Raw genomic sequence first — 12,764 nt, forward strand, 5'->3', positions numbered from 1 at the left:
AGGACTGGACTTTGGAGCTACTCACGAGTTTCTAGAAGTAGCCCTCACATCAGTGCAACACATGACAGGAAAAGTTCAGCACTTCGGCAGGTGCCAGGCCATGGCACCCTAAAGACAAGATCTCACACCATGAAGGAAACACTGAAAGTAGAAGAAAAGCTCTGCAGAGGAGTTGCCCACTTCAGCAAACTACCAAATACACTGGGAAAGAGGATCCCAGGCTACGTCACGGATTTAAAACTACCGCACAGGCAGAAACCGCATGAACTTGCCTACACCACACAGTGAAACACAGTCACAAGGTAGAAAGCAGTGGAGAAAATTACCAGGGAGGGAAGAGGAGCAAAGTCTAGTGGGTAGCAAAGAGCATGCTGCTGTTGGTGAAGAAGGCAGCCTTGCGTCTCAGGGTAGAAATCACTAATTATCACGTTATCTCCCTTTTTCTCCTTCCCCCACTAGGAATAGGTCAATTGGGGTGTTGACATTCTACCTGAAGGTGGGAGATGCTTCTTTTATGGAAACAGTTTAGCAAAATGGAAGCAATCACCTCCCCACATTACCCCTCTCCTGCTGTGCTTGCGGAAACAACCACAACCAGAATCTTTGCAAATGACAGGATGTCACCAAAGAAGTAACCACCTAATGGCCACTTCTCTGCAGGGCAACAACCCCCAGCACGCTATGTTAGCAGGAGTCTGAATTAAAGGCGGTATGAAGACGAGGGCAGACTGAGATCTCTGAGCAGGAGCTCTGGGGCTTGCAGCTGCAGCCTCCCTGCACATCACAGACCCTTCCCTGCCTCCACGACTGCTCTTGCCAGGTATCCTTGGCTCCCACCCTGAGCACCGTCTGGGCAAGCTATGATCATAGTCTTGGGTTATTTGGTATCACAAACAACAGAGCACCCCCTCCTCCACGTCCCCTGAGGGGACCCTACCAGCCCCTGGCTGTCCAGTAAGAGGAGGAGGGGAAATGGGGGCGTTTGCTCAGTTCCTGGAACCCAGCCTGCTGCTTGCCAGCTCTCTGTCACCTCTGAGGAATGCAGGGAGGATCCACAGCGGTTTCCTCCTGAGCACTCTTTCCTACAAGGCTCATCCATGTACTGCCCCCACCCTCCTCTGCCCCAGCTTCTCCTGACAGCTCCTGACCCCCCTTCCCACCCAGCCGCTCTCTGCTTCCCCATCTGCCTTGGCCACCCCAGGCTTTCCTCTCCGCCTGCTCCTCTGGCCTCTCTGGCCCTCTGGCTTCCCTCAAAGCTCTCCTCAAACCCTTCTCTCTTCCTTTCTTTCTCTCCTCTTCTCCTCTTCTCCCCGACTACTCCCACTCCTCCTCAAGCTCCTTTCTGTGCTGCTCTCAAGCTGTGCTGAAGTGGCTCTGGATTACATCCAGTCTTTCATGCTATCTATTGTCCTGTAAATCCTAACACACATTTTAAAATCCAGGACATTTTGTAAGCCTGGGAAGGGGAAAAGTGTGCTGCGGGTCCAAACCATGCTCAGGCAAGGCTCTATTTGCCAAAACAACCCCCCATGGCAACCCAAGGTCTAAGTGGCTGCTGAACTGCTTTCTGCTGGCTCCTACAGAAGAGGCCCCATTTCTTAATCCTCCACCATCCCTGTAGAAGTGCAGAGAAGTGACTTTACCAAAGGCACCACAGGGAGAGTATCTCCACCACAGTGCAGGCAAGCAGAGATCAGCAGGTGATAAAAGACAAGGGGAAGCCCAAGGTGAACTTTGTGAGTGGATCCTCCCAGCCTCAGTCCCTTGACACCGATAAATGAAAGGTGAATCTGACTTTGGCTGAATTACTCACAGTTCTTTGTAGTTGGCATCATAGAGAGTTGCCCATTTGTTTTGCTGATGCGGCTGCCACTTTATGGACTGGTAGTTGGGATCCAGGTAGGAACCATTTAAACTGTCATTGTCCTGAATCAGGCCTGCAGCAAGGGGGAAATACGTGTTTCAATTGCACTGACACAGCATCCACTCGGGTTAGAGCACAAGGAAGCAACTTGCATCACCCGTGCTGCCAGCCTCCTGATGGCCAGGGCACTGCCACGGCGCGAGGTCTGGGCCCCAAGGGATGCAGTGCCCTGCCCTCCTCCTGGGGGCCCAGCCGGGAGGAGCCCCACTGGCTGGCACCCTGTGGCCCCCACGTGCCCTCCCACTGGCACCCTGGCCCAGCGGGGTGCCCGGGCTGGCAGCAGGGGTTTGCATGCCGGGGGTATTAAGGGATGGGGGGGTGAAAACCACATACCTGGTGAGAGCGGTCCCGGCTGGTGCCAGGGAGGCGTTTGGACTCTGTCAGGGTTGAGCGGCACGGACCCCATACCTGGCTCCTGCTTTATCAGCCCATTGAGCATCTGTGCATTGAGGGTGTTGGGGGGCGACTCAGAGTGTTTCCTCTTCTTGGCAGGGTGCACCGGGAGGCTGCGAGACCAACAGGAGAGCAAAAGCTGAGCGGGAAAGGAAAAAGCTGCCATCTCACACAAAAACCAAGAACCTCTGTGCCTGGAGCCATGGGCTCTTTCAGCACCCTCACCTCCTTCTCCCACCAGGCTCTGCCCACCCACCCAGTGACGGCCAAGCCCTGTGCCAGGCGTGCACTGAGCCACATCTTGGCTTTTCTCTCGTCTCTCCCCACCACCCAGCTCCAAGCTATGCACTGCAATCCCTGCCCCACATTCTGGGTCATCTCCACCTCGACACCTCCCCAGCCTGTTCCCAGAGAACCAGGACACGCTGGTTAACTTGTGGTTAAACCCAGTGGTTTTGCTCACGCACTCCACAAGCCTACATCTCCCATTTCCCCCACCCCGCCAGGTCCCCAAATCACCCCAAGGACACAAAGCCCCAGGGCCCCGAGGCCTTACTCTGCTCCGTGCTGCTGGAGTAGCTGGTGCAGCATCTGCGACTGCTGGGCATGGTGCAGGTCGGCCGGCGCCATGCCCTGCCCGATGCCGTAGGGCGGCATCAGGGGCTCAGCCTTCATGTACATGTCCCGCTGCAGGCTGGGGAAGTGAGGGTTGTGCTGGGGCTGGTGCGGGTGGGGAGGAGGTGGGGGGGGGGCCTGCAGGTGGGGGGGTGGCGGCGGAGGCGGCGGCGGAGGGGGGTGCTCCAGGCGAGATGGGGGAGTCATGTGGCACATGTTCTCGGGGGTCATGGTCCGAAGGAGGTGAGGGTCTCGAAAGAGAGAGAGAGAGAGAGAGGCACGCCTGTTAGAGCAGCAGGCAGGGCCACCACCATGCGTCCAGCCCGTGTCCAGCCTCTGCTCCAAACCCACCCACCAGAAATTGTTACCAAGCACTCCTCTCCCCTCAGAACCATCCCAGCCCTGGCTATCTTCACCAACCCATACCTCCCTACCTCTTCTGCCCAGCCTCAGCACGGCTGCATCCCCGCAGCCACCTTGTCTGCTTGCAACAGCTGCCTTGCCCTGCGCTGACTTCTCCTCTCAGGCCCCGCAGTGCTCCTGGCATCCCAGGCACCTTCAGGGATACCCAGCACGAGAACTGGAGCACAGCTTCCCTTCTCGTGCCCGCAGCACTGGCTCGGTGTCAACCTCAGACACTGCCCAGGCGAGCGTGTAGCCAAGTGCTATCTCTGGTGCAAGGATGCAGCAGGGCACTGGCTGGCCAGCTGACGGGGGGACACACAGCCCCACCAAACCTGCTGTCCTGCACTGTCCATCTTCTGCAAGGAGGTGAAACTGGAAGCACAAAGGAAGCAAGCAAGGCCTAGCATCTTGAAGCTCAAAGAACCAAAACTCAAGGGAGAAATAGGTTCTCAGGCTGAGGGAAGATTTTCACAAACATTCCTGGTATTTCCTAAACCTAGCTACCCTGCATGGCCATTCTGTAGGGAAAGCATGCCTTTAGAAACTCCCAGGCAGCTTTTGTGTTAGCTTTGTATATCCCTTCAAGCAGAACAACCACCAGGCACAATATTCCTGCAGCACCAAGGAGCTGCACAGGCCAAGAAAGTGCAGTGGGGGATAAAGGCCCAGCAGTCAGCAAAAGGCTCTGCCCCAAAGCCTGTGCCTGGAAACACAGAGCTACAGAGAAAGCACCTGGACTTTGACTAATTTTACTGGTTCTAGGAGTGGCCCAAGGAACGTGCCCAGCAACATGTGCATGTGCCAAAGGCCAACAGTGCCCGGGGCTGCCCAGAGAGCACGGCCCCTTGCACAAAGCCAGCCAGGCTGCCCAGAAGCCAGGGGTGCCTGGACCGACCCCTCCATAGTCCATGCAGAGGGATGTCCCAGGGATGTCTATACCCTGCTTGGGCCAGGAGAACCAAAAAAGCCTTGCTGATGTGTTAGAGTGCTACTGCGCACTACTAAGGACACTCACTGTGCTCTTCTCCGACAGCCAAGGCAGACAAGGGAACAACTAGAGAAGAGCAGGGACAACTGAACACCTCCAGCTCATCAGCGTCACCAGTGAGGATTTCTATGGGGGCACTGCTTGTTTTTTATTTTTTATATTTTTAATTTAAAACAGAATGAGACTTCGATCTCTAAATTTAAATAAACAAAAAAAAGGCATTCAAATGTGATCCTATCTTCCTCCTCCTCTGTGAGAAACTGGACACTAAAGTGATGCCATGATTAGGGTTGATTTGACTATATCACCATCAGAATAAATGCTTGGTGTCTACAGCGGCACGCAAATCCATCTCTCTGCAGCTGCTTAACCATAACGTCAATGCCCAGCAATGCCAGTGCACAGCACAGGGCTTTAACTAAAACCAAAACCCTTTGGGATCTAAGAGCAAAAATTAAAGTGTGTAAAGTAAAGATGGATGATTGAGTATCACTCAACTTGTCTACAGAATGCCTAGAAATTGAACAAAGTAAACAGTACTCATAGCTGTACTAAAGAAAACTAAACACATTGGTAAGAAAGTTGGTGCACTGGCAAACCTGAACAAGCTCAGTGCTCATCTCAGAGCAGAAAATGACTTCTGTGTTCTCTGAGCCCAGGTGCGTTTGTATGACACTGCCTTCAGAACAGTCCTTCCCTTCCATCCTAGCACTGAAACAGAAGATCTTAGGTCTGCTCCAAAAGCCTGTACTTGCTAAGGAAATCAACAACAAAGCCCTCGAAGTGACAGCAAAAAGACCACATAAGCTCAGGCTGCCCTCCAGGGACCTCCCCAGAGCCCAGCCCACCAAATCCGCCCCAACATAGCACACACAGACAGCTTTGGCTGAAAGCTGCGGGCAAGCCAGGTGCTGATGTCCGGCTGAAGCACTCCACCTGAGAGAAGCTGGGACTGAAAGGCCCCAGCAGCCCCAAAACGCACAGCTGAGCCGCTGATGGAGAACAGGAGCCCTCTGCTGGGCCCCCGCCTGGGGAAACGGGCGGCCTGTTCCCCAGCCCCACAAAACCAGCCCCCACCGACCTCTACAACAGGACGAAGCTCCTCTGTTTTCACAGCCTGTGCTAACAGCCGGGGGTGTCTCTACATTGGGCACGTCCAGGTGTCCCCGCAGGGTGCCAAGGTCCCTGCGGAAATAAGGCGCTTGGCCCCAGGGTGGGAAGGGACAGTGACTTCCAAACACCAGACAAAGCTTCTCTGCACCCTGCTCTGGGCATCTGGACATGTATGCTAAGAACCAGCACATTGCACAAGAGAGAAAACACATGCAGGGACCAGCCAAGGCTGTTACAGGCCACTGGGACACGGCGGGGATAGCAGGGAAGATGTCTGCTTGGTCTTTGCTAGGCTGCTCCCCTAAGCAGGTGCCACCGGCCAGCCTTGAGCCGGACACTGAGCTGGGTGGACTTTGGTCACTCAACCACCAGCCAGCGGCTGACTAATGCGGCCCAAACACTTCACCAGAAATCAGAAAACTCCTCCCGCTGCGAGGTCTGGGAAGGAAAGGTGCACTTGCGCAGAGCCCTCCTACCGAAGGCTGCTGGGAGGAGGGCTGCTGCCCGTTCTGCTCCCTTCAAAGGCTTTCTGCTGCTCGACGGGATCCCAGGGCCTTTCCCAGCACAGCTCCAACCGGGCTGCTCTGGCCAGGCTCACAGGCAGCGCTTGTGCTCCCCTGCCTCGCTGGGGCCGCCTCAGGGACAGCCCAGCTGAGCAGCAGGGCCCTGGTGCTGCTGCAGGCAGGCCGGGAGCTCTCCTTCCTCAGGAGCCCAGGCCCAAAAGGCAGCCTTGCTTTAACACAGCGGCTGGGGCTGACAGGTGACATCCCTGGGACGGAGCATCACTGCTTTTCAGCTGAGCACAGAGGGCACCGGGCAGGCCATCCCCCTTACCCAGCTCTGCCCCTGCCTTCCTGACCAGCACTTGGCTTCCAGCAGTGCCACCTGGGGCACAGACCGGCACGGCTCAACGACGCAGCCACCAGGCAGCTTTGGTACCGCTCAGCCGATGGATGAAGCTTCTAGGAGCCTCCCAACAACCCGCAGACCGAGCCCCTACAGACAGACAGCTGCTTCAGGGCTGGCGCAGGAGCCTCGCACCCTCCCCACAAAGCACTGCAAGGAACAAACAGGTCTTTACAGCGTCCTTAGTGACTGTCCTGTCCCTGCGGCGTGGGCGGCCTTGGCACTGGCAGCTGGGAGGCCCGTGCAGCTTTCAAGGGACAACCCGCACCCGCGTGTGCAAGAACATGCCCTCACGGCAGACACTCTGGACACCACATCTTCACCATCTCCACAGCACATCGCAATTTCCACGGGCTTCCAACCCAGGGGAAGGGACCGGGGCTGATGCGTTTGCTGAAGGCAGGACCTGTGCTCTGTGCTCCCAGCTCGGGTGCTCTCCACAGCCTCCTCTCCTCCCCAAGCAGAGGTGCTGCCGCTCCGCCAGTACGTCAAAGCAGCTCTCCCCGTGGTGAGCAACCCGGCCTCTTTGTTATATTTAAGGAAGGGCCAGGAGGAATTCCAGGGATTTTTTTTTAGCAAGATAAACAGAACTCTTGACCTCTTCCATCGAAAAAAAAAAAAAAAAAGAGCAGGCGCTGTTCCTGGTGGGGACTGGGCTGGAGCCTGGGGAAGAGGGTGCTACTGATGGGGGGGAAGGGAGACCAGAAGCAACTTTCCCTCCTCACCAAGGAGTTTCTGCCACCAAAGAGCAGTGAAGGTCACCACAGGGACTGAATAACGCTCAGTGGCTTCCCTGTGGGGAGCCGGGAGGGCCTGGCAGCGCCTCTGGCTGTGCCTGGCCGAGTGGGAACTAGCTCTCCCTTGCCCTTTGCAGGGGCAGCAGAAGACCCCCGGGATCAGCTGGCCCCACTGGAGGGGAGGGAAGGGCTGGGAAGGAACTTACTGCTGAACGGCGGGTTCATTTCGGTCTCCCCGAGCCAGGCTCCATTTCAGGGACGCGCTCACGCTCCTTGCCTTTTGCTCACCCAAGGCAGAGGGCAGGACAAGGAGGCTCGCAGGCTCCACATCCCACCCTCCTGGGGACAAGCCACACTGCCGATCTCTCCCCACGTAAGTGGATTCACACCTCGCCTTCTCTCCTGTTCCCTCTCTTGCTCGCTCTCCCCCCTTGCAAAGACTAGCAGGCGAACAATAGGCGAAAGTCTAGGGATATTTACTAACTGATAATATCCCCACGTATTGCAGCCGCCTGTTTTCTCCCGTCTGATAAAGATTTCAGAGCCAACCACTTTCACAGAACAAGAAGGGGGAGGATGTTGGGTTTGGGGTTTTGATAATTAAACTTTTCCCCCCTCTCTCTCTTTTAAGCACTTACCATTCACCTGCTGAGGGGAGTAGGCTTCTGATCCAGAGTCCGGGGGAGAGTCAGGTAAAGTGCTGCAGAGCGATCGGGAAAGAAAAGGGAAGGTCATTTTAAACCAGCTTCCAGCACAACCGATAGGGTCCAGTTTGATAAAGTCACCCTCCAGGCTCTGGTTGGAAATCCCAGAGTGGACCCCCATCACCACGAGCGTGGCCAGCTGGCAAGCTGGGGACTGCCATCGCTGGCACCACTGCCCTGCTCTCCGCAGCGCTGCCCTGGACCTTGGCCACAGGGACAGACATTATGTTGGCATGCCTATGAGACCGCTCCTCTGCTCAGCGGCTCCTGTCCGGTTGAAAGAAGTCAAACAGAAATGTATCTGTTCCCCTGAGAAAGACCCTGTGCTTCACCATGGGTAAATGGGTGGCTCTGGGGGAGCTGGGATCTGATGCACGAAAGCAAAAGCTGGGAAGCCTGTGGGCTGGATTCTGCCGTACGACCTGTACGCACCTGAGCACCACCACAGCTGCCGGCTGTATCACCCTGGCTCTGCTCCACTGGCATCAGGAGCAGGATTTGGCCCTGACTGCAAAATGCAACCAAATAAAAGTGGGAGCTCTCAGCTGCGTTCTACAGCACACCCACGGCTTGGAGACTGCAGGACTGATGACTAGATCCACCGTGTGCAGTGTCAGCACAGGTGCACGGCAGGGAGCTTGTTAGCTTCTGCTTCCTCCCTTATTTTACCTGAAGCCAGAGCACGCTCCAGGCAGCTGGGCCCTTTAGCCATTTCCAAAGCCCCTTCAAAATTAGTCTGAACCATTTTTTTCCTTTTCCTTTTCCCAGCCCCTCCTCAACATGCATGCTCCTGCAGAAGAATCTTGGGCCTCGTACATCTTCAGGCCAAGGTAAATCTTCCACTATGCTGGTACACAAGTGAACAATTTGCTCGTCTCAGATACCAGTTCTTCTTTGGTAGTATTTTGCAGATCAAACGTATGGAAAAAATTGAGGCCCTGACACCAGCTAGATTGAGCCATGGTCGCCACAAACCGAAGCTGCAGCAGGGATGAGCAGGGAGAAAGCAGCTCTGGTGGCTGGAGCAAGCGTTGTCTATGCTGTAGAGAAAGCCCATGCAATGTGCTCTGCCCCTGTGCAGGCCTGTGGCAGGGAGATGTCGTGGCAGGGAGATGTCGTGGCAGGGAGATGTCGTGGCAGGGAGATGTCGTGGCAGGGAGATGTCGTGGCAGGGAGATGTCGTGGCAGGGAGATGTCGTGGCAGGGAGATGTCTTGTCTGCCCACTCTGCATCCTGGGTGACATCCAGCCATGGCAAGCCCTGCCATGTTTCAGCAGCCCACCGCTCTGGCAAAGCCTGTTCTTTCTAAGACAGAAATGGCTGCTTTCCTCCCTATCTCCCAACACCAAGCTCCTCATCACAAGCAGATTTTACATGGGGATCCTTTTCCATTCCCCCATCTTACAGCATCAGCTTTGTGGCAGCAAAATAGTCCCAGACAAACCAGTGCTTCTTGTACAAAAGCTGTCCAAAAAGCAAGCGAGAGGCTTAGGGCTGCAGGGGAGGAAAGCTACAGCGCACCATGCACACACCATTCTGAAACCAGATCCCGCTGCTCCTGAGGGCACCCACAACAGCTGTGAACCAGGACACCCACCAGCATCTTCCTGCACCAGAGGAGTCCACGACACAATAAATGGGTTCTCCACGACCAGGTGGTGTGCAGCAGTTGTTGGAGAGGGATGGACTGAGGTAACCCCGACAAAGAGCCCTCAGTACACTTCCCTCATGCTCCACCTTCATTTAGTGGCACCTTTCCATTCTCCTCCTATGCTTGGTCTAGAGCATCCATCACCAGCCTTATTTTCAGGCCCTGTCCAAGCTGTCCACAATGTCCTATGATATTTCCTGTGAATTTATCAGGATTTGTGTCTCAGCAAGCCTCGTTTTGGACAACAACAAAAGGGTGAGGGACAATTCAGAGAACAGTAGAGACTGGAAAAGGAGTTGGAACAGAAAGATGGGCACTATCAAACTCACACAGGCAGGTTGTGCAGGCACAGCCAGCCTATGGACAGAGCTTGCTGGTGTTCAACACTGAGACTGCTTCTCTGGGAAAAGCTCAGTACAGCAGAATGAGTCATTCTGTGATGCTGAAGAAATGCTGCCATCAGTGCTGAACCAGTTCATCTACACCCAAACCATCTCCATCTCCAACAGTAAGGATTTGCTATGAACCCCACTTCCACTACATGCGATGATCACCAGGTCCTGGTGGAGCCCACTCACATAGCCATATGATCCACCACAGACAAAGCTGCATCTGTCCCCAGCAAATGCCCCAGTGACAGCCTTAAATGATTACAGCGTTCTTCTCTTGGCCACAGCGGTTCCTAATGTCTCCATGAGAGGTTTGCTGTCCTGGTGCAAGTCAAGATGACATATAGCCAGCAGACAGGTAATCTGGTCTGGTTTATGAATGGAGGAGAGCTATGATCTCACTCATGTATTCTCACATCCTGGAGAATGCCAGATGTATGCAGAAGAAAGGGATATGACAAAGGCATCCCGTCATACCTTTGGGTATAGTTCCCCCTCAGCCACATGCAGCCTTCTGGGTATACAGCAACTGGAATTTATTCTGGGAATAAATTACGTGCAGATTTTGTTTAGATTGCCACATTCTGGAAGATCTTTTCAAGTTCATACAAAGGGCCAAAGTCATCCCAGTGGAGCTATGTTAGAGCTGAATCATTCGTTCAGTGAGCTGGTGGCTTCCGAGCCCGGGAATCACCACGCCGTACTGGCTGGCAACACTAGAGGGCACACAGCAGAGGGAGAAAAGCCAGACAAGGGCTTGTAGAGATGAGCAGTCCTGGGCCCATCCTCGCTTCTGTGTCCCTTACATCCACAGGCTCCACTGGAGAAGGCACAGAGACTGGCTATGCAGAGAGCACAGCATGACCACCCACCTCCTGTGCCACGGGGACGGGTTGGACCACGACACTGTTCCCTGAGGTACAACCACCACCAACGGGCGAGGCCTCCTGCTGATGGATATGCTGTGGCATGCTTTAATTTCCATCTGCCCTGTTTCAGATCACCTTCTTGTTTTGCTCCCCCGTGGCTGGGGAAGAGCAGCATGGACCAGAGGGATGAGGAGGAAGAAGACACAAGACATAGTCTTCTGTGTGGATCTCCAGGCAGCAAAACTTCATGGAAATGACAGCAGCCTTAGAGAGGTCCCCCTCCCACCATGCCAACTCCTAGCCCAGATGCTATTGCCATACCCTCCTGGCACACCACGCCGAAGTGCTCTCCACTGAGGTGATCACTGCAGATGGCAGCTGCCATGTCACCATGCTCTCGGCAAGGCCATCACACGGAGCAGGAACCGCATCCTTCCTCCTCCCAGGACTAGTTCTCCAGTTGAGTCCATCAGCAGTACTAAAACTGTTATCCTCTTCCCCTTCACCAGGGCTGCATCCACAGCTTGTTGCAAAGGAATATAAATCCAGCTCAAACACTCTCTCCTCTTGAGTGGAGTATCTAAAACATCAGGCCAAGAGAAATGCATCTCTCTGCCCAACTTAGTTAACACCTTTCCCTGGGATAGTCATGGGAACATCCTGGAAACTGAGTTTTATTTTGTTCAAATGTATTCTGCATCTCTTCCTTCTTAAACTGGATGGTACCACAATATTCTGATTTTTTTTTTTGGTGGGGTAGTCCTTTGGAGACCCAGGAGTTGGACTCAACGATCCTTGTGGGTCCCTTCCAACTCAAATATTCTATGATTCTGTGATTCTCCCATCACGTGCTTGCAGGTGTAGAGCATGGACAACCCAATCATCCGTCTACCTGCAGAAGTGTGGGATGTCACTGATCCTCCCTAAATCCATGCAGACAGACAAGACCAAAACTGAAGAACCTGTCAGGAAACTTCAGGACATACGCTTGTGAAAAAGCCTCTCTCTGTGAAGCAAGGGCTTAAAACAGACCGATGAGGTCAGCAGTTAAGGCACTGTGGGAAAAGCTACCTCAGGCCTCCGAGCACCACCAGCCTGGAGGAACGCCGGTCCCACCACATGCCCTCGTTCTGCCACCCCAGCCCCACTTACCCAGGTGCGTAGGAGGCCTTGGGCTCCGATTTGATTGGAGGGACCACGTTGTTTAGGCAGTGGCCACCAAGGTAGCCCTTGGGCACCACCATGCCATTGTTGTTATTGCAGTTGAGGTGAGCACCGTAGCTGGGTCCGCAAGGGTTGGCCAGAAGAGGACCATGACGGATCGGGATCTGGCCGCCCGGGGGAGGAAGGTGGAGGGAACCGCTGGGAGCGGGGTTGGTGACATGCCCAGCGCTGGCGACGGAGCTGGGAAGAGGCGCGCTGATGGCAGCTGAGCTGGAGGGCTGGGGGTGCGCATAGCCAGCTGAAGCAGGGATGTCAGGGAAACAGCTGAGAGAGAGAAGGGGACAACCTCAGCAGCAGGACAGGCAGATGGTATTTTCCACCCGCTACCCAGCCCTTCAGCAATGGGGACGGAGCCATTCGGGTGATCTGGGACACCCAGAAGATGAGTGAAACAGCCAGCATTGTGGTGGCACGAGCAAGAGCGTACAGGTTGGTCACCCAGGTCAGTGGGACTGACGCAGCCCCAATGCCAGAAAATCCACCCATGGAGCTGTAAAGGCCAGAAGTGCCCAGGAAACCAACCTCAAAGCTTTTGAAGGCACCGGGAGACAGTAGGATCTGTGCTGCACCTTATGGACCAGCACGGGAAAGCTGCTTTGTCGCGTCAGCCCAAGACCCTGCTCCCAACCTATGGCCCAGACCCCACTGGCTGCTGCCCAGGTCTGCCTTCCCCCCCATTTGCCAGTGCACACAGGGAGACCCTTCCCTTCTCCACACTCATGCTGCACTGGGGATTTAATCTTTCACACCAAGCTGCTAGTGCTTGCTTTCACATTGCTCAAATTCAGAAAAAGTCTTTTGCAGTGCCCTCAAGGAGGGAGGAGAGAGGGGACAGAAGACACTGGC

At 54.9% G+C, this 12,764-nt stretch overlaps 1 protein-coding gene across 5 annotated transcripts in view; it reads right to left on the minus strand.

Annotated features, from left to right (window-relative positions):
• MYRF (myelin regulatory factor) overlaps positions 1 to 12,764 on the minus strand; it is a 63,812-nt gene that overhangs the window by 25,986 nt on the left and 25,062 nt on the right. For 4 of the 5 annotated variants that reach the window (XM_083836925.1, XM_083836923.1, XM_083836926.1 and 1 more), the window contains exons 3-7: positions 11,847 to 12,182; positions 7,720 to 7,781; positions 2,874 to 3,183; positions 2,258 to 2,430; positions 1,814 to 1,937 (exon numbers count right to left, since the gene is read on the minus strand). In XM_083836925.1, the coding sequence (XP_083693051.1) occupies positions 1,814 to 1,937; positions 2,258 to 2,430; positions 2,874 to 3,183; positions 7,720 to 7,781; positions 11,847 to 12,182 (1,005 nt within the window). The remainder of the gene's footprint in view (positions 1 to 1,813; positions 1,938 to 2,257; positions 2,431 to 2,873; positions 3,184 to 7,719; positions 7,782 to 11,846; positions 12,183 to 12,764) is intronic. The other variant, XM_083836927.1, reaches the window with a different exon arrangement.

The sequence above is a fragment of the Anser anser genome (assembly GCF_964211835.1).
Source record: "Anser anser genome assembly, chromosome: 5".
Classification (NCBI taxonomy): Eukaryota; Metazoa; Chordata; class Aves; order Anseriformes; family Anatidae; genus Anser; species Anser anser.